At 33.3% G+C, this 24,230-nt stretch overlaps 3 protein-coding genes and 1 pseudogene across 3 annotated transcripts; all 4 read left to right on the plus strand.

The window, feature by feature from the left end:
- Window positions 1-16,222: 16,222 nt before the first annotated feature.
- On the plus strand, window positions 16,223-18,134 carry LOC147922768 (uncharacterized). The gene is made up of 9 exons (XM_087497774.1): window positions 16,223-16,346; window positions 16,447-16,543; window positions 16,612-16,736; window positions 16,825-16,909; window positions 16,991-17,056; window positions 17,204-17,213; window positions 17,573-17,602; window positions 17,696-17,854; window positions 17,949-18,134. The coding sequence occupies exons 1-9, from the start codon at window positions 16,223-16,225 to the stop codon at window positions 18,132-18,134; spliced, it is 882 nt and encodes a 293-aa protein (XP_087353900.1).
- A 627-nt stretch (window positions 18,135-18,761) lies between these two features.
- On the plus strand, window positions 18,762-21,880 carry LOC147922769 (uncharacterized). The gene is made up of 8 exons (XM_087497775.1): window positions 18,762-18,825; window positions 19,059-19,175; window positions 19,321-19,759; window positions 19,846-20,211; window positions 20,305-20,771; window positions 20,867-21,407; window positions 21,482-21,724; window positions 21,865-21,880. Exons 1-8 carry the CDS (start codon window positions 18,762-18,764, stop codon window positions 21,878-21,880), a joined length of 2,253 nt encoding a protein of 750 aa, XP_087353901.1.
- A 594-nt stretch (window positions 21,881-22,474) lies between these two features.
- Window positions 22,475-23,378, plus strand: LOC109124934 (uncharacterized; annotated as a pseudogene).
- A 96-nt stretch (window positions 23,379-23,474) lies between these two features.
- Window positions 23,475-23,987, plus strand: LOC147922770 (uncharacterized). Its single transcript, XM_087498128.1, has one exon. The coding sequence runs from the start codon at window positions 23,475-23,477 to the stop codon at window positions 23,985-23,987; it is 513 nt and encodes a 170-aa protein (XP_087354254.1).
- Window positions 23,988-24,230: the final 243 nt, after the last annotated feature.

The raw sequence follows: 24,230 nt of genomic DNA on the forward strand, positions 1-24,230 counted from the left end.
AACGGCGACAAAACAAGACAACCTCAAACCCTTAATTCGTCGCTTCTCCTCTTATATACTTGGTTTAGGGATTTCCAATTGAACCAAACCGAACCAAACAGCAATTAAAACAAACCAATCAAAATTGGAAATGATGGTGTCGATCGACAAACCTATGGTGTCGATCGACACTCAGACCAAAAATGCAAATTCTGGTTCGTGGATGTTACAATTCTCCCCCACCAATAAGGATTCGTCCTCGAATCCCGCAGCACCGTCCATCCGTCAAGGACCTCCGTGCCACCGTCAACACGGCCCGCACATCCCCCGCCTGGACTTAAATACCGTCAGCCAAGGTTTCCTGTGCAACTGTCGCAACAGCCCGCACACCTCCGACTAAACCCAGAGGTCTCCCTACTTACATCCAAGACCCTATTTGCTCGCAACTCAGTGCTTCTCCCGTCCGTGGTCGCAACCAACGAATCATGCCAGCTTGCTATCGGCCCAACCGCCTTAAGCTACGACATCCAGGAAGTCACACACACACGCTCCCCCCGCTCTCGGGTCGCAACCCTCGAGACATACCAGCTCACTGCCAGGCCACCGCCTACAGCTACGGTATCCAGAGAGTCGCTCACACCCACTCCCCCGCTCTCGGGTCGCAACCCTCTAGATATACCAACTCACTGCCAAGCCGCGGCTCACAGCTACACTATCTAGGGAGTCTCAAAAATCTCGCTCTTGGGTCGTCACCCTAAAGCGCGCTCTCGAATCGTCATCCGAAGCAACATACCACTCCCACTCTCCGGCCACAAAGTCCATCGAGCTATCGGTATCACATGAGTTGGACCCTCACGGCCTTGAGCAAACATGTCTGACTAGATCTACCTCAACACTTTCCACAAAAATTTTCCTTTTTAGAAACTTTCGAACTCTGGAAACTTCCTTTTTGTGGAAACTTTCCAAAAATAGAAACCTGAGCTATTTCTCTTTTTCCCATGACAACAACAGTCAAACATAAAGAAAAATACTCATCTTATTAATCTCAAAAATGTCATAATCGTTTCAACACCAACGAAAATACATAAGAAAAATAAGATTCCACAATCCAATCCATCAACCCGCTCCAGCCAGAGACTACCGCTTGGACCTCAAGTCGTCCTCTAGCCCAGCTGCAACCTCAACCAGCTCCGCTCTTGTAGCATAGCTCATCACTCTACACCGAATCCTCAGATCATCTCGCAGAGCCAATAAGAACCTCCGCACCTGAGCCGACTCTGGCTCCCAAGCCCGGCCTTCATATCCCACAAGCCGACTGAACTCAGCATCTAGCTCCCGCACTGTACGGTCCCCCTGACTCAACCCCAAGAACCGTGCCTCCATGCGATCAAGAGCCTCCTGAGGAAAATACTTGGAGTTAAACTCCCTCACAAAATCCTCCCAAGACATATCCTGCTGCACCCTACGTGATGTCACCGACCTCCACCACACACGTGCATCACCTGACAAGTAATGCACTGCCAAGTCCACCCTAAACTGGTCGGGACACCGAAGCGAACGGAAAAGATCCTCCATCCGCTCCCTCCACTCATCAGCTACACTCAGATCCGTACCTCTCGAGAAAGACCCCGCTCCCACTCGCTGCAGCTGCACCATCATCTTCACGTACTGAGCGTCCACTATCTCGGTCCCCGACTGCACACCTGGCTACAAACCCGCCACAGGCGGCACCGCTGGGACCTGCTGGCAGCACTACTGGAACCTGCCTACCAACCACTGGCGGCACTACCAGAACTGCTCACCAACCACTGGCGGCACCGCTGCTGGAAGCCGCGCCAAAACCTGAGTTATTAAGCCCAACAAGACATCCTCCCTGCCTGGAGCACCCTGCTCTGCAGCCCTCACACCCGGGGAAACACCGTGACCGACACCAGGCCCATCCGCACTGCCGTCACCCAAACCAGCCTGGTCTCCAGAGACACTAGGATGAACCTGAGACTCCGCTACCTCCTCACTGGCCATGCTCTAGATCACACTCTCACTGGCCTCGGGAACCTGACCTCGTCCACGACCACGTCCACAACCACGTCCACGACCACGTCCACGACCACGTCCACGACCACGACCACGACCACGTCCACGACCACGACCAACATCAACCTCACCTCTAACCATCTGTATCACCAAGAACAGAAGGCTAAACAACAAATAATTCTAATCACACAAGAACACAACTCACCGTGGAATCACGAAATAGGCTCGAGGGGGATGTTCTAGGACCTCATGCCAAACACAATTGACTAAGTCACATAATCAACTCTAGCATGAAATCCCAAACAACAACAGTAAAAGCACAGTGAACCCTAGTTCTTGAACCGTAAGGGCTCTGATACCAAAATGAAACAACCATTCCCGTTTTTTTTTTAAATATTAATTCACTAGTGGTCCCATACCCACTAACAACCTAGCAACAATCACAACAGTGGATAACAAAACAATTCCATTAAAACAATAATGCAATAACCAAGTTCCAACATCCTACAATGTTCTATCAACTCAACACTAGCAATCTAACGATAGCTAGACCACAATCATTCAAGCCTCTAGAACATCCTTCTCCTCATCGCCCTGATTCCACGATCACACTTGCCTTTACCTTCACCACAAACACATATTGAGATGCATGAGTATTATTAAAAATACACAGTGAGGCCATCCTCCCATCTACTGGGCTATACACACAAGCAACTGAGATTCTATTGTTAAGTTGAACCAACAAACAAAATCAACACATCAAACAAGGAACTCACAAACGGTTAAAAGTGGTGTCGATCGACGCTAACACAACCTGGTGTCGACCGACACTGACTCTGTAGACGCGATCTGCACGAATCCGAACGTCGAACCTCCGTTCCCAATCACTACGAAACCATCTCAAACTCTCCCAATCGCCTCAGGAACCTATGGGAATCACTAGAACAACAAACCCAAGCAAGCAAACACCACAAATAGACAAAGAACAACCAAACAAAAGAGATCTCAGGCTTAGATCAGCCATTGTCAAGCACTCACCTCTTTTACAGGAAGATTTGAATAAGAAACGGTGGAACCAACACCTTAGGAAGCTTCTCTTTCGTTCCCAATAACAGCTCTCCCTTCCACAGCCACAGATCCCTCCAAAACACCAAGAACAAGACAAAAATCTCTCAAGAACACTCTCAAAGACTCTCCAACACTTTCTCTCCTTTTCTCTCTTTTTCTCTCTCAACGGCGACAAAACAAGACAACCTCAAACCCTTAATTCGTCGCTTCTCCTCTTATATACTTGGTTTAGGGATTTCCAATTGAACCAAACTGAACCAAACAGCAATTAAAACAAACCAATCGAAATTGGAAATGATGGTGTCGATCGACACACCCATGGTGCCGATCGACACTCAGACCAAAAATGCAAATTCTGGTTCGCGGATGTTACAAACCCTAATAATACAGAAACCCTAAAAAGTTAGGTCTTCTACATCTATAAATACAATAATATATCGTTTGCTTAGACCATAACCCAAAAAAACAAAAAACAAAATCTCTCTTTTCTTTAAATTTTGTGATTCTTTTTCGTGATCTCAAATTTATATTTATATTTCGATCTTGCTGTTTTTAATGTTTTATCGACTAATCCTTTTTAAATTTCCTGTTCGTATAGTGGTAACTTGTAGAGCAAGATCCACAAATAATGAAGCTTTCGTAGTTGTAAGTTCGTTCTTTAATAGAGGTAAAATATATTGTCCTTTTTTAGAGTTAGTTTTGATGTATAATTCTTAAATGTTCTCAATCTTATAATTGTATTCGAATCATCCTTTTTATTCTTCCCGTACGTATAGTGGTTTCTTGGAGAGCAAGATCTACTAATCATGAAGCTTTGGTAGTTGTTGGTTAGTCCTTTAATAACTGTATATTTTTTTTGTAATTTTAGGTTGAATTTAATATATAATTCTTTAATGTTCTCAAATTTATAATTGTATTCGACTGATCCTTTTTATTTTTCCTGATCCTATAGTGGTTTCTTGGAGAACAAGATATACAAATCATAAAGCTTAGATAGTTGTTGGTTCGTCCTTTTATAAAGGTATAATATATTTAAATTTTCTAGGTTGAATTGTGATATATATAATTATTTAATGATCTCATAACTATTTATAATTGTATCCTGATCATATAATACCACAGTTCGTACTGATCCTAATTGTTTACTTATCATGCAGAGATTTCTATGGAAGCAAGATAAATCATAAAACTTTGTTTGTTCTTGGTTCGCCTTTTAAAATATGTAATATCGTGCTTTATGATTCTTAATAATTCTGATTACCTTTTTGTAACGTGGTTTCATATCTAATCATATAATATTAATAACTATTTGACCTAGGTTTCATGGATCAGTTGGATCAATCTACAAATTTGTTTCTACTCAATATCAAGGTATTATTACAAGAACCAGATTTTTATGTCGATCGTCTTCTTTTACAACTTATTTAATTAAAAAAACTTTATTCTTGGAATACTATATTGTAGGAAAACTACGATTGTTAACAAGGATGCTCTAGAGAATGATGATACGATTTCTTCGACGATTACAAGAAATACGTTCCCGGATTGGATTACAAATAATACACTAGCTGATCAAGCCAAGAAAATCACCCATGATGAAATTCCAAAATCATACATTTGGTGTGATAAAAAGATGATATGGAAGAGAAAATCAAGGAGAAGACAATTTTCATCACCCTATAATATTTCAATAGTATTTGTTTCTTTAATTTAATTTGCATACTATACGATGTAACAAAACTCTAATTATTAATAAATTATTTTTTGATCTTTTAGACTATACAACTTACATGAGAATATAGAATTTGGATTTTTGAAATAACTCATAAAACTGCCTATTAATAAAGTTATGCCTTTAGAACAAATAGTATATATCGTAGATTTATAAAATTCCTTAAATTTGAAACGTAAAATGTAACAATATTTTGATGTATATTCTTTATTTGTAAAAGCCATATACGCAAAATGCATAGTTACCGAATTATATATATATATATATATATATATATATATATATATGTTTGAATGGATGTTTAACTGTATGAGTATATTTATTATAGTTTTAAAGTGATAAAGATGGAAATAAAAATATTTGGATTATCTTAAAAAAAAATAAAAGATGATATTAAATAAATTTTGTATTATCGGAAAATAATAGTATAAGTAAGTATTGTTAAAATAAGTAAATTAACATAATAATCATTGTTTGTAACATAAAACTAACATAAATAACTGATATATAAATTTTTGAATGGATAATTAACTGTATTAGCATATTTATTATAGATTTAAAGTGATAAAGATGGAAATAAAAATATTGGGGTCATCTTCAAAAAGTATAACATGGATGATATTTAGAAGATTTTGTATGATTGGAAAATAATAGTATAAATAAGTATTGTTTAAATAAGTAAATGTACATATAGAAGAAATATTAACGGAAAATATCTAGACATATCTACTATTATAAATATGAAATTAATTTAATATTTTAAATTATGTATTAAAAAATTAAGTTTGTATATATATAGACACATATCAGAGCTTATAATCGATATCCAAAACTCGAAAATATTCCAAAGTTCTTAGAATTTTCCCTTCGTTTGTATGTTTTATATTTGATTTTAATTACTGAAATTTGTTTAATGCAGGTTATATTGTGGTCATGAATAATACGGTTGATCCTGTTTCACGTTTGAATCCTTCAAAATATGAATGGAAGATCCATGTTAGAATCTTGACTTTATGGGAAGAAAAAACAGTCCGTCTTGGTTCAACCCTAGAGATGGTTTTGACTGATAATCAAGTTTGTTGAATGTTTGAATTCGTTTTTAATTACATGATTTTATGAACATGATACTATCGTATGAGACCACGGTTGAAATTAATAAGCTAATAATATGTTAATTTTTTAAAATTTAATAGGGTAATAAGATCCAGTGTAGCTTTCGTGGTGATGTATATGACAAATTTGTGTCCAAATTTAAGGTTGGTGATTGGGTTGGGATTGAAAATTTTAAAGTTGTAGACCAATATGGGTCATGCAGAGCTACCACCCATCGATACAAGATTATTATTTTGTATAAGACCAAGATTATTAAGAGTTCGATTATTGGAGGTGAAGAATACTTTAATTTCCTCGATTATAGTCTAATCAAAAGTGGCTATTATTGTGATGATTACTTGGTCGGTATGTTACATCCTCTCTATATTAAAAAATATATCCGTGATTGACTTATATTGTATTATACATGATTTTGATATGAAATTACGTCTTACATTTGAAGATGTCATTAGAGAAGTAACCAATGTTGGAATATTAGATACTTGGAATCATAAACAAAACTCGATGGTTCCGAATAACGACAACAAGTATGCGCTTAGATCACAAAGTGATAGTATTCTTCGATTGTTAAAGATGTGTTGCTGAGATCCATTGGACAAGAACGTGGACTATTCCATTGATACTGATTCGGATGATAGCGATTCCGATGGATATGAATATGAGGACGATGATGGGGGCAATACTGAAGAAGAAGGCTTTCAAGAAGAGGAAGATTACGAAGATGAAGGCTTTTATGAAATAATGGATGAAGAGACCGATGATAGTGAAGTCGAATATGAGGAAGACATTGATGATACTGAAGACGACGAATATGAAACTGAATCATGTGAAGATGCTGAAACTGAAGTAGAAGATCGTGAGGAGCAAGTTTATTTACCGAAAGAGAACGAAACACAAGAGTACTCCATGTACCTTAGAATTTCTTTCGACCTTCGTGACTCCGGGTATTTGGATTTAAACTTATTAATTTTAGCACCATGAGGAATATTTAAACATTTAAACATATAAATGTTCTTGATTATTGTTTTAGTAATACGCTTTTGGCGTGTGAGTTAACCGAAATTGTGGCTGGGAAGTTCTATGAGGCTTACAAGATTCCATAGGTGAAAATCTCATTTGTTTTATTCGATGGGGTGTAATTGATGTATTCCAAGGTACATACGATCTATCCATTCGTTAAAATTCTAATATTTTTGATTTTCAAATAATACTTTACTAATCTTAATTCTATTCCAAATATATTGTAGGTAGGAGGACTGTATCTAACATTATATGCACGCAAATTAGACTTAACCCTGACATTCCAGAAGTTGAAACATTTAGACATTCGTAAGTTACCCTATTTTGTTAGTTTATTACATAATTATTTCAAATATAGTCTCTTAATTATTTACGTAATAAATTAATACTTCAATTTATAGTCTTAAATAACAAATAACTTTGAAACTGTTGTTCAACTCAAATAGGCTTTACTTCATGAGACACTAATATGAAAGGCTTTGCGACTCTCCGTACATATATTTAAGCACTATTTATCTCTACTATATGTTGAGTTTTTTTTATCTTTCGTCGCCTCTTCCTAACAATAGCCGTCCTCTAAGTTTCTTTACCAAGTGATTATCATCTGCATCTTTCAAGTAAGTTCTCTAAGGTTTTTTTTGACTGTCGTTAATTCAATTTTTTGCTTATGAGAACTCTGATTTCAAGTTTTATAGTTTCGATTTTTGCCATGGATGGTGAATGTTCTAGAAAACGCAAAGAACTCATGTCCGATTATGAATGGGAAGACGAAGCAATTGTGAAAGTTACAAAGGCGTTTCAAAAATATAGAGATGTCTCTCAAAAGGAGACGACGAAACGTTTCACCGCCATTCTTGATATAGTGAAAGATCATATGAAGAAGAAAGAAGAATCAACCAAACTCACGTCTCAACTTGAAACAATCGATGCTCAACTCTCGCTAATTGATGATATCTTAGGTGGACACATCGATTTGATTGAGGAGCGTAGGAGGCTTGAAGAAGTTAGAGTAGTTATTGAGAAAGATGTAGAAGATTGTGTTGTGCCTAATATTGATTGGGATAAACTTCGTATCCCATTTAGTGGTTAACAATCTTTGTAATTTCAGAATAACATTATCCTCGAATAAAATTATTATAATCATTATATTTACATTCCAAGAAAATTACTATAATATTCGTAAAATTAATTTGTATGCAATCAAAGATATTCACTCTTGATCTCATATGATAACAATATAATTCTGAAAAAGATTGATTTATACTTTTAATCATATATGTTAATTTAAAATAAAATAAAATTCATGATAATTTCTATAAAACCATAAAATAAAGATGGATACTAACCAATTTCGTAAGTTATTTCTTGTGATAATGTTAATTTTCCAGAAATAAGGTTAAATGAATATTCTAACCAAGATATTGTATGTCGTTTTAGTATATATATATACATATTCAACAGATGCTTCATATTCTAAAGAAAAAAAAAGAAGTATAATAAAATTGAAAATATGAACACTAATTCGTATTCTTGTGTTCATCTTCCTGACTTAAAACCTTTTCTCATTCAAAGAAGAATCAAGGTTAAAATTGTTAGAAGATTTGTTTGCAGTGCTGCATTAAACGATGTGGTTGAGTTTGTATTAGCGGATGATAAGGTAATATATATGCATATACTTGTAATCATAACCATACTCGAATCATATTTAATTTTATATTATTTTTATAGGGTTCAAAGATACATGGAACTTTCGACCAGAGTTTGGTCCAACGCTTCGAACTGGTATTTGCTGAAGCAAATTGGATCATTATATCTAATTTAATATAACACCAGCTGTTGAGGATTTTAGACTTACAACATATCAATTTAAAATTCTATCAAACATCATGACTTCGGCACAAATAATATCTTCTTTGAATGAAAAATATTATTTTTCCTTCGTATCTTTCATAGACGTCGTTTCAGGCTCTGTAAATCCGAATATGTGTCTTGGTAAGTAGTAAATCCATTATTTGAATTGTCATATAAAAAGTAAATATATAAAATATGTGTTACTGATCAGAATATATTCGTTCTGATTTTTAGATTTGATTGGCCGTCTTGTGCATGTTGAAAGCTCCGCATACGTCTCAGACAACGATGTCCAACATCAACTTTTTTTTGAGATTGAAAACAAAGAGTGAGTTTTTTATACAATACTAATAGAATTTTTGTTTACTTATTTTATTAGAAAAACTAACTTTTTCTTCGGCTTCAAGTGGTATATGTTTGAGATGCCATTTGCAACAAGGTTATTTTGAACATTTTTATGATTGTTTCCGGGAAATTGAAGACGAGATTATTATATGCATCGTCATATTTGGTGTCATTGTTAATGTCAAAGGTAAGAGTTTAATCTAAACAATTACGACAATCTTTGATAAAATAAATGCTTATCTTATATTATTTTTTTAGGTCATATAATGATAACTACCGGATGCAACTGTACACGGATTCTATTCAACTATCCATGTCTTGAAGTTTCGGATATGCGAGATCACTTTCAAAGCTTGGAAGATTAGTTGATGCTTTTATATTTATAGTTTTATGGTTTAGTTTATAATTTTATAATTTCGAATTCACATAACTAATATTTTCGCTAAACTTTCATGAATAATAATAAACAAATGTCACATTTACCGATATAGTAAGTTTTATTCTTGATTCGATGAATCTAAATTTATGTATTTTAAACGTTTTAAAAAAATAGATGTCACTAGTAACGACGATTGGATTCGAATCTATCAATTGGACCTTTACAACTTCAACATCCTTTACTTTTTATAAACTAATCTCTTCATAATTTCTCTTTGTTTCTATTAAAAAAAATGGCGAGATTTGTGTTCCTTAACAAGGTGAATCCCTCAACTATGAAATGGAAGATTTGTGTTAAGGTGTTCCGTTCATGGCGAGTGAAAATAATTTGAATGAAGTTTCGTTAGAACTAATTTTGGTTGGCGAAGAGGTTTTGTTATTGTTGCTTTTTCTTTATTTTTAAGTATATATGGATTGTCATCAAGTATATATGGATTGGCTTAATATTCTTCTAAATATTAATTATACATATACTGTGAACTAGTGTAACGCCCGCGAACCAAAACTCTACGTTTTAGGGGTGGGTGTCGATCGACACTCATGTGGTGTCGGTCAACACCACTTATTCTGGTTCGACCAGATCGATTTAATTATCGATTTGAACCGGCTTGGTTTAGGAAAACCATTGGACCGAGGTATTTAAGTTATTTGTCGACCAGAAGGATGAAGAGGTTGTTTGGTCTGCCGCTTTGTGATTTTTGAGAGAAAAGGGAGAAAAGAGAGTTCTTGTGCTTTTGAGAGAGATTGGTGAGTAGTTTTCTTGGCTTTTCTTAAGATATCCAAGGTTAGGAAGGATCTAGAGGCTTGTTAGGAGGGTGAGATTCGTTGCTGTGGTTCAGAATCTTCTTGCAAAGAGGTGAGTGCATGAACATGGCTAATCTAAGCCCTTGATTTCCTTGTTCTTGCTTGTTTGTTGTTGTTTTTTTGTGTTTTCTTGTTGGGGATTGGATTATACAGGTTCCTAATGATGTTTCCGGCATGGGTTTTGAGTATTGGATGATTTGGAGGAGATTGGGAAGCTAGATTCGACTCTCGGCTTCGTGCGGATCGCAGTTGCAGGTGGAGTGTTGATCGACACTGTAGGGTAGTGTCGGTCGACACCAATGCCAGTGTCGGTCGACACTAGGCTGGTGTCGGTCGACACCTCCCTTCTAGTGTGACGATGTTTGTTTTTCTGGTTTGTGTGTTTTTTTGGTTGATTGTTTGGAACATTGGAGTCATTGTTGCTTGTGTGTATAACCCAGTAGATGGGAGGATTGCCTCACTGAGTATTTATCAAATACTCATGCATCTCAATTTGTGTTTGTGGTGCAGGTAAAGGCAAAGTGTGATCGTGGAATCAAGGCAATGAAGAGGAAGATGTTCTAGGGACTTGATTAGAATTGTTGTCTGGTGTTGCTAGGTTGCTAGAGTTGAGTCTTTAGAAATTGCTAGGTTTCGTTTCCTTGGTTTCCTGTTGTTTGACATTGAAATGGTTAGGATTGGTTATTAGTTATTCTATTTTGGATTATTGGTTTTGTTGGTTATTTAATTGTTTTATTGTTATCCCGCTGTTATTTTGTGATTGTGGTTAGGTGGCTAGTGAGTATGAGACCACTAGTCGTAGTTAATTATTATTATTATTATTATTTAAAAAAAAATGGGTCACGTCGTTTGAACTAGGGTTCATTTGGACATGCCACAATTCCGGCGTCGCTCTATGGTCTTCCGTATCTTGATATGTCGGAAAATCAAAGTTATGTTGTTGAGACGTTCAAAGTCAAGGAGGATAAAGAGCAGATCTAGAAAAACAATCTCGGTTATCGTTTTCTTTTCACAGACAAGACTATAATAAGTCTTGCAAGAGATCCTATTATTTGCAAACCTTTTAATAACCTGTGTTTTAAACGTGTTTATGATAATGAGTTTCATGGACGTTGGCCTTACGGTAAGTATTAGTTTTTAATGGATTGTTTAAATAAACTTTAATTTTACTACTTATAATACAAATCAAAATATTTTATGCAGTAAATTTGATTGGATGCATCACTAATATTGGGGAAATGAAGAGTTTCAGACAAGAAGACAGTGCTGATCGTTGGAGTCTGATGGAACGATACATCAGATTCAGAATTATGTCAATTGAGTAAGTTCTAATATTATTGCATGCACTTTATTGACAGATTTATATGTACTTGACACATTAGGTTGAGAAATCTTTTACACTTTCTTAGATTTGATTTAAGTTAACTTTTTTCCAAGGGGATATGTACTTGACTGCTTCGCAACCGGATGTTATACCAATCATATGTACAAACGTTACAAGCTTGGAAACGGGAAGAGGATTTGTCTGTTCAAAATGTGGAAAGGAGTCAGATTTGGAGGTAATGAAATGGTTGAATATATCATCCGTAAGTTGTAAATTATGATTATGAAATTTTTGACTGATTATATTTTTAACAAAAAAACGGTTTTGTAAGATGATAATGTTCTCCTACCAACGGTGATGGGTGTTCGGATATAATAGAGGATCCAAAGGGTGAAGAATATTCAGACTACATGTATATGTAAGTTAAATTCATCTAATCATTTAAAAATAAAAATAAATATAAGTATATGAATATATATTAAGTTGTACTTTATTTTTGATCATAAACAGATACAATTACATTGATCATGGAGAAACAAGAATAAAGGATTTTGATGGTACCGACTGTCAATTCTTCATGGACTTCAAGTAAATAACAAATTTAACCTTCTATATTTAGAATCTAATTGTTGGACAGTACTGATCAGTTTTTTTTTTCCAAAATACAGTGATACACCTGACTCCTATATCCATCTTGCTGTTGAAGATTCATTTGAGAGGCATAGAATTCCCGCTTGAGTACTCTCTGCAATATTTAGTTTTTGTTTTCTGTAATGTTTTAAATTTCCGTGAAAACATGAAATAAATATTTATTCCATAAATATATTAATTTATATTTGTTATGTTAGCATTATTACAAAGTGTTTGAACGTTGCTTGAAATTATTTCAAATTAAGAAGCTAAAAAGTTGTTAAAAACACATATTATAGCCCAATGCATGATGTTGATAAAGTTCATCATCCAAGGAGAAAATTCCAAAATAGGTGTTTCTGTTCAAACATCTGCATTTTTCAACAAACCAATTACGAGAACCTTGAAAACAAACGATATATTGTTCATTCATATCAATCAGAAACGCGTGCAACTTTCCCTGTGTAATACACGATATTTTGTACTGGCCACATAAAATATAAATTTTAATTGAATCGATATATCTTTGTTTTCCTATAAATATAAGAAACCATGAAAATTATAAAACCATTGCAGTTCTTACTCTATTATATCCTTATTACTTATATCCACTTAATAAAATCAAGAAACAATGGTCGTGTTAGTAAAAGATTTGAATCCTACAGTACGTGATCCACGAGTTGCTGTCAAAATTCTTAGACTTGCATGCAATATCTTTGAGGTGCCTTTTGTTAAACAAACACGGAGCTTGCTGAGCAAAGGAAAACGGTGTAAGGCCACCGCATTTTATTGATGGGCAACGTTTTTATGAATGTTTGATTCTGACAGACGAGAGGGTATGTTTTCTAACTCTTTTTTATTGTCATTTGTAAAATGACAAGGTAAAATATTATACTTAATAAACAAAATTATATTCCTAATACAGGGAGGAAGGATTGATGCCAAAATAGATGCTGCTTTATTTGTACAAAAGTTTCATGACATAATTAAGGAAGGAGACTAGTACATGCTTTCAGGATTCAGAGTGAAAGCTGGCCGACGATCTTTCAGAAATTCAAACAATCCATTAGTGATCATGTTCATTGACCAAACAGAAATGATTCCAATACCTCCGAGAAGTACAGACAATTTCTACCGTCTTATTGATTCGTCAATGATGCAGAAATTTACACCTAATGAGAAGAACTGTTGTGTTGGTAAGTTCTAATAAACAAGTATTCGTTCTATTATAATTAGATATTTGTGGAATGGTGATGCATATAAATGAGAGTCGGACAATTGATTTCCTCGATCGTCAAAATGGCTACACGTCCAATAATAAAGTTGTGACATTTACTATTCTTGACGTCATGTAAGATAATTTGTAAAACTATCAATATTACTTAAATATATTATTAGTTATTTTTAAGTATCTGATTAACTATTACTATTACAAAAATGTTATAGTGGCAAAGAGATCGAGTGTGTTGCAGTTGGCGAAACTTGTGTTGATTTTCTTAAAAAAAAGGGAAAAATTCTTTACTCTCCTACCTATTGTAGTCAACCAATAATGTGTACGCTTTTGTTTTGGAGGTTATCTGTTTTTGAAGGTACTGTAAAGTATCGTCATAATTGCAACACTTGAAATTTATTGCATTCAATTATCATTTTATTTCTAACTAATCTTATACTTTAAATAGGTATCGAATGTCTGATGTCTCAATTACGATGTTCGAAGGTTATACTTGAAGATGAAATTGCAGGAATCAAAACGGCCGATCTTGCTAAAATTTAATTACTATACTAGAAATGTAATATTTTTTCTAACAATTAATGATATCTAAAATCTAACTTCTTTTGTTTATGACAGTCGCTGGCCTAACGATGATTCATCTGATGAAGACTGTTTAGAGGAAGGTTGCAGCTCAAACAACCAGAGATGAGGATGTAATCATATTTTCAATAATTTCTCATGATCTTATTTGTTTTGAAAATTTTCAATATTTAGTTGTTGTAATTTTGGACTTGCGTATTCGTGTTTCGTTATGTCATAAATTTTAACTATTTTAAAACTTAAGATTTAGTTATATTGAATTAGTATATTTTAATGTTTAATAATACTATTAATTTATATCTAGAACACTAAAACTGTTACGCATAACGAGAAAGGGAATATGTTGTATTCCGTTATTAACTAAATTTGGAAATATATGAAATATAAACTTTGACCCCAAAAAAATTACTTTACGATTGTATAGTTTTAAATTTAAGAAGTTTCAGTTTAAAAAGATTATTAATAATATCTCTTAGAAAAAAAAAGTAAAGGTATAAACTATAAAGAGAAAACTATGATTATTGGAAATAAATAAAATGTTTTAAAAAAAACAGAAGCGGAAAACCATAATAATTGAAATGAAAAATAAATTTAAAAATACCATTTAAGTATTCTAGATGATATTATTGTTACAATGTATGCCAATATCTAATGTTTAAAATTTCCAACAAAATTTTAAAAATATATACCTTATCAATACATGCTAACTCTATAAATATTAAACATTATTTTGCAAATTTCTAAATATAATCAGAGTTTAACTTTTTAAATATATACCTTATTAGTATATGCTAACTCTCATATCGTTAAATATATATTACAAATTTCTTCTTATAGATTCAATCATGGTGGCCACGGTGCACAATTGTACGAAGGTGATGATGAATCCTCCATGTCCGCAGGTCACGCAGATGAGAGATGCCTTTGATGATATGGTATCCTGATTTTTAACTTATTGAAGTTGATGGGATTTTAATTGTTATCGAATCCTTATTTTTATAATTTAAAAGTTTATTTGTCTTTACGTTTGACATATACAATTATTCTATAATTAAAAACTTTTGATTTTCGTTTTCGTTTGAAATTTGTAATAATTATCCATTATATATATAAAATGTCATGTTTAAACTTAGTTACAAATAATTAAGGATTTAAGATAAATTCCTAAAAGGTACGTATTCTATCATAATTAATATAAACTTAGTTACATAAAATTTTTCCTAATTAATTTTAATAATCAGTGGAAATTAAAGTTCTGGAACGAACATAATTATATATAATTTTTATATTATTCTATAATGCCTAAAAGGTACGTATTCTGTAAGATATTTAATATCACTTAGATTTAAATTTCTAAAAACTAATAAAGACGAATTATTAACTTCCCTTGTACGAGATGTAAAATAAGTATATTAATTTTAAAAATGCAAGTTTGCATTATTATCATGATATACTTAAAGAAATATTGATTAAATATGACAATTATTTTTTTGAGAGAAAAGTCAATTGATATATTTAAAAATTATTAGTTATCATAATGCTTCTAAAAAGGAAATTGATATAATATTCAATATTATCATAATAAATAAAAAAATTTTAATTCTGAAATTATATACTCTATATATACTAATACAAATCGAATCATTATCGACGATTAGAGTTTTAGTTTTTTTCAGAGATTCATTATGGCCTCCAAACAGATCATAATCTATCCCTATGTTAACATTAGTGAGATCAATCCTGCTCTAGATCATTATAAGATCAGGGTTCGTGTGATAAGACTTTGGATAACATTCAAATCGCTGTAGATGGTTTTAGTCGATGTAGAGGTTGGTTTCAGTAAATTTAAGCTTCTTTTGTAGCAAGTATTTTAATAACATTTTACTATTGAAACTAGTTCTAACGTGACGTCTGGTATTAATTTAAGGGTATGAGGATTCATGCGTCTATTGAGGATGCATTGGTGAATAAATTTCATAACTAGCTTAATGTTGGTGAATCGAAAATAATCAATACTTTCAGTTTGGTGGATTATGATGGTGATTACAGAACAAGTGATTTGGGATTTAAGATGGTGTTCTATAAAACAACCATAGTAAAACCATGTGATGATTTCCCGGTCCAAGTACCTGAAAAATACTTTCAAGAATTTTCAACCATCTTGGCTGGAAAAATAGACAAACAAGTATTGTTTGGTAAGTTGTGCAAATATGTATATCTATATATATATATATATATAAAAATAACTTGGATTATGAATCATGTATTATAACCAGTATTTTAATGTTTTGATAGATGTGATGGGCCAAATTGTTGGAGTTGGTTCTCTAGATAACGTTAAAACTAAAGGAAAGGACAACGTGAAGATAAGTTTTGACTTGCATAATATAAGGTTTGTTTTAAAAAAAAAAAATCAAAATAATCTTAAAAAGCGTAATAATTAAAACTTTGTGTCTACAGTTGTGATCGATTGAGTTGTACGATATGGGGTCATCTAGCAAGAACTTTGGAACCTTCTATAAAAGAACACGAAGACTCGGTTGTTATCTGTGTTATTAGATTTGCATGTTTGAAAGAGTGGAAGGGTAATTTTTAAAATGATACATACGCGTGTTCTCTGTTTGTGTTAATTGAATTAACCTCTTCTTTAAAACTCTTATATTTTGTTTGCAGGTAATTACAGTATATCAAAGGCATTCAACACCACAGATATTCACTTAAATCCATCAATTCCAGAAGTTGAAAGATTCCGAAAGATGTAAATAATTTTTCTAATTACAAACAAAACGCTTAACATGTCTTTAATGTGTACACATTCTTATTATTGTTTTTTTTAAAGGTTGCCAAACACTGGTGTCGTTGAAATGGTTCAAACTGATGGTGAGCAAAGCATGTACAACCAAAGGTACCTTTATATGAGGAGTTTTTCATGATAAATGAAAAGAAGACTATCGACGATATCCTGTATTCACTCGAGGTATTGTTTATCTAAACACGATAGTAAAAAAATAATAATAATTACCAAAAAAAATAATGATGTTTGTATATGTAGGTACGAACATGTATGACTGTTGGGACGATCTGTTCGGTGGAAAACGTGCCTAAGTGGTACTACATTACATGCAAAGTTTGTAGAAAGAAAGTTCAACCATATCCATTAGATTCGGACAAGGGTAAACAACGTGTATATAGTTGTGGTGTTTGCGACGACGATGTCAAAGAAGTCGATTATAAGTATGTATTACTTAAATTTTAAACTTACTTAATATGATTAAAATTGTATTCATGTGAAAAGGCTGATCATTAAATGATTTCTATATGCTTTAGGTATAAACTCATACTCCATGTTTCCTATGGAACGTCTCCAAAAATTAAGCTGCTATTTTTTGATGGTTTAGCTTAGCTTTTTGTTGGTAAAAAGGCTGACGAGTTGGTAACACAACTAGGCGAGGTACGTCTAATATAAATGCCGAATCAATTTAACTATAAGAATTACCTCTTTTTTTTTTGAGTATGTTTTTAACAAAATCTAAAAAATGATCAGGACGATATTAACATCATGCCCGTGTCTCTTTCTGCTCTAATTGGGAAGACTATGCTCTTTAAGCTTTCTATCACAAATGATAATTTGAAGAGTGACAGGGCTTCTTATGTTGTTGAAATTTTTTGGGAGAAAGATGATATGGTAAATCAGTTTGTCAAGGTAACGTCAAGATTATAAATGTAATCATAAAAATGTTTACAATAATTATCATGCTTTCATTGTGTGCTAAAATTACCTTAAACAAACTTGCTAGGAAACTTACGGAAAGGTTCATAATGATAACCAAGAAATAGAACCAGATAAACAAGTTCTTCAACTTACGTCAGATGAAACAGTATCACTTTCGACAAAGAGAGAGTTGCCTGGAGTCAATGAAGACATCATACGAGGTCATAGCATGACTACTAGAAAGAAGATCAAGACTGAAAATCAAACATAATATTATTTTTATGTTATGCATTACAATAAAACAATAATTTATGCTTTAATAATTATTTACTTCTAAATCTATGCCTTTTAATTCGTCATTGACATTATGGTTATTTATTATTTTTAATCATTTGAAGTATGAGTTATGAAACAGCTTTGGTCTTAATATTTGAATTTTGTTATTAATTCTTAAATTATTAAAAATATAATTTCAAACTATTAAGTATTTAAAAATTAATGATGTGCCAAAAATAACATATATTCTGTTCATAAAAATATAAATCTAATTATTTACAATTATTCTGAGTAGTTTAGACAAAATAAACTCAAGATAGTATTATTGATAATAATTTCCGATTTAAAATTAACAGATCTTTAAATAGAAACAATCTTTAAAATTTAATTACGAAGAAAATAACATATGTTAAGATAAATCCGTATATGTTACATTTACATTTAAAATTATCCTTAGCATATTTAAACGTCAATTAAAACCGAAATACTGTGATAATAATATCCGCTTATGTAAATATTGAAGCGAATATTTTTATAAATGTAAAGATTAAACCTACTGATTATTATATAAATGAAGAATGTCATCACCCTAAGCTCCTATATTTTATTTTAATGCAGGACGATGAGACCTGAAAAACTACCAATACGGAGAAAGAAGCATCCAATTCATGTCGTGAATACAACAGGTAATTAATATTCAGCTTTTGAAATATTTTAAAGAATATTTGACTATAACATATTGTATAACGTTCAGCCTTATTTCAGCAGATAATTCAAAACTTGCAAGGATTAAAAGAACAAAAACTCTGAAATCAAAAAAAAAAAAAGAACCACAATAAAGGTTGTTTCTATTCCTATATATTATATAACACATACTAAATATTAATTAATATAGAGTTATTGGTGTTTACCTATGTAGATGGTTTGCTTTTGCCTATGATGCATGAAGATTTTGCATGTTTTATTGTTTCTGATTCTGAGTCAAGTAACGATAGCGATTATGATAGCTCGATTGGTGAATCTGATACTGAGTATGGTACCACACACAATGTAACACATGAATATCAAGCCGTAACATCTGGGTTACAAAATAATGGTATTTAAAAAAATCAAATTTTCCTTTTTGTGATAAACTTTAAAGTATAAACAGATAAATTGTTTTAACTTTATAATGTTATTAGGTTATTATGACGATGGAGATCCTTCATATATGTGTGAAGATTGTGGGGCATATATGTGGTATGGAGAACGCCTAAACAAAAGACGTAAGATGGCGAAACCTATTTATTCGATGTGTTGTGGAAAAGGGAAAGTCAAGCTCCCTAAGCTGAAAACTCCACCAAACACATTATCGGCATTGTTATATAATGACGATGATAGGAGTAAAAACTTCCGTGATAATATAAGAGCATACAATATGATGTTTTCCTTCACGTCGTTAGGTGGAAAAATAAATCATTCTATTAACAATGGTAGAGGGCCGTACGTGTTTCAGATGTGTGGAGAAAATTATCACCGCATCGGCGATATTCTACCTGAACCAGGAGAAAAACCGACGTTTTTACATCTATATATACATGACGTAGATAATGAAGTTCCTAACAGGATAGCTGCGTTCGGGTCAGTTTTATATAATGTTTAATAATATATAAATAAAAAAATAAATTGATATGTTGCTAACATGTGTATTGTTTTTTCTTTGAAAGACCATTTGGAGCTACAGAGAAAATAATGCAGAAAACTGTAGTACTTCTAAAAAGGATGCTTGATAATCATAATCCACATGTACAAGCGTTTAGATCGGCTCGAGAAATATTTGATTTAACCAATAATGTTGCAGATTTGAGATTAAGGATTCCTGCAGAAAGAAATGCTGATGCAAGGACTCATAATTTGCCTACATGCAATGAGGTTGCTGGTTTGATACTAGGTGATTTCAACTCGGGTGTATTTAAGCGTGACATTGTGATAGAAAGTCGTTCCGGAGGTTTGCAAAGAATAAGTGAACTCCATCCAGCTTACTTGCTTCTCCAATATCCATTATTGTTTCCATATGGAGAGGATGGTTACAGGTTAGGCATTGACATTGGTTTGATAGATACGGCTGGAAGAAAAAGGAAAACAGTTTCCATGAGAGAATTTTATGCTTTCTGAATATTTGAAAGATATCAAGAGTCTTCAGCGATTGTAATGTCGGGAAAATTATATCAGCAATTTTTGGTAGACGCGTTCACAACCATAGAATCTAACAGATTGAATTTTATTTGGCTGAACCAAAACAAACTCTGGACGGAAAGAATCGATAAAATAGTTGAAGCTGTTAACCAAGGAAACGAAGATCTTGCAGAACACGGTAAAAGAATCTATATCCCTTCATCGTTTACAGGTGGGAAACGTTATATGATGCAGCAGTATTTAGATGTGATGGCTACTTGCAAATACTATGGTTTTCCTGATATTTTCATAACGATAACTTGTAACCCCAAGTGGCCCAAAGTTGTCCGTTATTTAACAAGGCATCGTCTTAAGAAAGAGGATAGACCAGATATATGTTGTCGAGTCTTTAAAATGAAGTTAGATAGACTAATGGAACAATTGACTAAAGAAAAAACTTTTGGTGTTTTAAATTCTGGTATGTTTCATATTATTAATAGATTGAATTTTCTATCCGTTGACGTGTTAAAACCCTAATTTATTAACAATGCCTTTGTATGTGTGTGTGTGCAGCTATGTATACAATAGAATTCCAGAAGAGAGGTCTGCCTCATGCACACATGATCTTATTCCTGCACCCAGACTATAAAATGTGTACACCAGAAGATATTGATCGATTCATAAGCGCTGAGATTCCTGATAAAGAACTGGATAAGTATTTATATGAAGTTGTTTCTGATGTTATGATTCATGGACCTTGTGGTATTCATCACAGAGAAAATGTTTGCATGAATAATGGTCAGTGCACTAAGTTTTTTCCAAAACCATTCATGGAAAAAACTGTCGTCAACGACGCTGGTTATCCAATATACAAACGGAGACAAGACGGAAGAATTGTGCATAAAAGAGGTTTTGATTGTGATAACAGCTTTGTTATTCCGTATAACCGGGATTTGTCCATACGTTATCGTGCTCATATTAATGTTGAGTGGTGTAATCAGTCACGCTCAGTGAAATATCTTTTCAAGTACATCACCAAAGGGCCGGAATATATTAGAGCTACTGTAAAAGACGAGGATGAACATAACGAGATCAAGAAATATTATAGCTGCAGGTATGTATATCTATAATTTTTAAAAAAATGTAAGACAATTTGAGCTTACGTAAATTTTTTGTTATTTTTATTAGATATGTCTCCACATGTGAAGCAGCTTGGCGAATATTGGCTTTTCCGATTTGTTATTGTACTACACCCGTAGAAAAACTTCCGTTTCATCTTCCTGGACAGGAATTGGTTGTTTACAACGAAGATGATCCTATCGCAAATGTTATGAAGCGTTCTGCCAGAGGATCCAAATTGTTGGCTTGGATGGAATGCAATAAAAAATACCCGGAAGGTAGAAGTCTCACTTATGCTGAATTTCCTAACTTGTTTGTGTGGGTTAAGAGTAAAAGAATCTGGCAACCAAGATCTAAGAAAAGAAAGAGTTTTGCAGTAGGTAGAGTTACTTATGTACCACCCTCTATAGGGCATGCCTATTACTTGAGAGTTCTACTTAATACTGTCCCAGGAGCCACAAGTTTTGAATTCTTGAAGACGGTTAATGGTAAACTATACGAAGAATTTAAAGATGCCTGTTTTGCATGGGGATTATTGGATGACGACAAAAAATATATTTTAGCTGTAAAGGAAGCAAGTACATGGTCTTTTGGACCGTTTCTAAGGAAGTTGTTTGCCATTCTATTGCTTTCAAAAAGTGTTTCAGTGCCTCTCGATCTCTGGGTCGCTACGAAGGATATATTGTGTGAAGATATATTATATTTGCAAAGGAACCGTACGAACAACCACGGTACATATATAGTTATTTTTATAAATGTATTAAAATAATATAAAGATATACTAATCTAACAATGTTCACGTTTATTATTCATAAATCAAATTATGTCAACTAAAATCAACCTACTTTATAATGCTTAATGTTAAGTGAGGAACAGATAACAAACCTATGTCTAGCTGAGATTGAAATGATTATGCTGTCTAATGGAAGCTCTTTGTCAACTATTGTGAATATGCCTAAACCAGATGGATCTGTGATGGATAATAATGAGAATAGGCTTCTCATAGATGAGAGAAACTACAAACGTGATGAACAAGTAAAGAATTACCACAGGTTATTACGTATGGCAACCGATGAGCAAAAAAGCGTTTTAGAAATTATTAGTGCTGTGAATCGAAACAAGGGAGGTATGTTTTTTGTTCATGGATTTGGTGGTACTGGAAAAACATTCTTATGGAGTATTCTTGGTGCTGATATTCGTTCTAGGGGTGATATTGTTCTTAATGTTGCGTCAAGTGGTATAGTTGCTTTGCTTATGGAAGGTGGTCGGACAGCACATTCTAGATTTAGTATACCCATCCATGTGGACGAATATACAACGTGTTCGATAGATGTCAATTCTCACCTTGCTGATTTAATTAGAGAAGCAAGACTCATTATATGGGATGAGGCTCCAATGATGAACAAGTATTGTTTCGAAACGTTGGATAGGAGTTTGCGATATATTATGAAGTGTGATCGGGTTTTTGGAGGAAAGGTTTTGGTTTTGGGGGTGATTTTAGACAGATTCTACCGGTTGTGCCAGAAGCTGGTAGAGTTGGTACAGTTTTAGCTTCCATAAACTCATCCTTGCTTTGGAATAGTTGTTAAGTACTTAAACTTACACAAAATATGAGACTCCGTAAGGCTCAAAACAGTAGTGATGCAAATGATCTCTCTACGTTTTCAAAATGGCTTCTCGATATTGGGGATGGAAAAATCAACGAGCCTAACAATGGTGAGGCAGAAATAGACATACCCAAGGATTTATTGATTACAGAATGTGATAATCCTATACAAGCTATTGTTAAAGAGATATACGGTACATCGTTTGCAACAAGGACCGATGCAAAATTCTTTTGCGAAAGAGCTATTCTGAGTCCAAGGAATGATGATGTCAATAAGATAAATCAATATATGCTCTCTCAAATTCCAGGTATATCAATAGTATTTTTTTGTTTTCAATTTTCTTTTAAATTCCAGTGTAAATGGATTCTCATTTTAATTTTTCATAATTAGGGGAAGAGAGACAATATTTGAGTTCAGATAGTGTCGAGACTTCTGATACAAGTGTTTACGACGATATGATCTACACTCAGAAATTCTTAAACAGTATTCAAGTTTCTGGATTACCTAACCATGTTCTGACATTGAAAAAGGGGGCACCTATCATGTTGCTTAGGAATATTGATCCTAAGGGAGGTTTATGCAATGGAATGAGGTTGATTGTTACGCAAATGGCTAATCATGTTATCGAAGCAAGGATTGTAACAGGTAAAAAAAACGTCAATGATAGAGTTCTTATTCCTAGGATGTCTGTCTCGCCACCGGATGCAAAGTTTCCCTTTCGTATGAGACGTCGTCAGTTTCCCGTTGCTCTTGCATTTGCGATCACTATAAACAAAAGTCAAGGTCAGACGTTGGAACAAGTTGGATTGTATCTACCCAAGCCCGTATTTACGCATGGACAATTATACGTTGCATTTTCTAGAGTAACAAGCAGAAAATGCTTGAAGATTTTGATTACAGATGAAGAAGGAAAATGTCAGAACAAAACCTTTAATGTGGTTTTCAAAGAAGTCTTTCAAAATATATGATTTCCTTTTAAGCATCTAATATCTACTATAATGTTTCATTTCATACTATTGTCATCCGATATTCAGTTTTTTTCCCTTAATAATATTACCTTTATCATATCAATATCAAAGTCTTAAATTTTTAAAAATGAAAACATGAAAATATCTTCAATAAGTTAACATCTTCAAGTGTGACAACCCTTATATTAAACTGTAATTATTTATACAATATTAGAATTTTTAATAAACGAACACCGTTTAGTC

This window comes from Camelina sativa, chromosome 18, assembly GCF_030686135.1.
Source record: "Camelina sativa cultivar CO46 ecotype springtype chromosome 18, ASM3068613v1".
In the NCBI taxonomy this organism is placed as follows: domain Eukaryota; kingdom Viridiplantae; phylum Streptophyta; class Magnoliopsida; order Brassicales; family Brassicaceae; genus Camelina; species Camelina sativa.

Coding starts and splice junctions, on each gene's coding strand:
- LOC147922768 (XM_087497774.1), top strand. CDS start 16,223: ATGGTGTTCTATAAAACAACCATAGTAAAACCATGTGATGATTTCCCG. Junction 16,347..16,446: donor AGACAAACAAGTATTGTTTG/GTAAGTTGTGCA, acceptor ATGTTTTGATAG/ATGTGATGGGCCAAATTGTT. Junction 16,910..16,990: donor GTTGAAAGATTCCGAAAGAT/GTAAATAATTTT, acceptor TTTTTTTTAAAG/GTTGCCAAACACTGGTGTCG.
- LOC147922769 (XM_087497775.1), top strand. CDS start 18,762: ATGAGACCTGAAAAACTACCAATACGGAGAAAGAAGCATCCAATTCAT. Junction 19,176..19,320: donor TGAATCTGATACTGAGTATG/GTACCACACACA, acceptor TAATGTTATTAG/GTTATTATGACGATGGAGAT. Junction 20,772..20,866: donor TTTTGGTGTTTTAAATTCTG/GTATGTTTCATA, acceptor GTGTGTGTGCAG/CTATGTATACAATAGAATTC.
- LOC147922770 (XM_087498128.1), top strand. CDS start 23,475: ATGATCTACACTCAGAAATTCTTAAACAGTATTCAAGTTTCTGGATTA.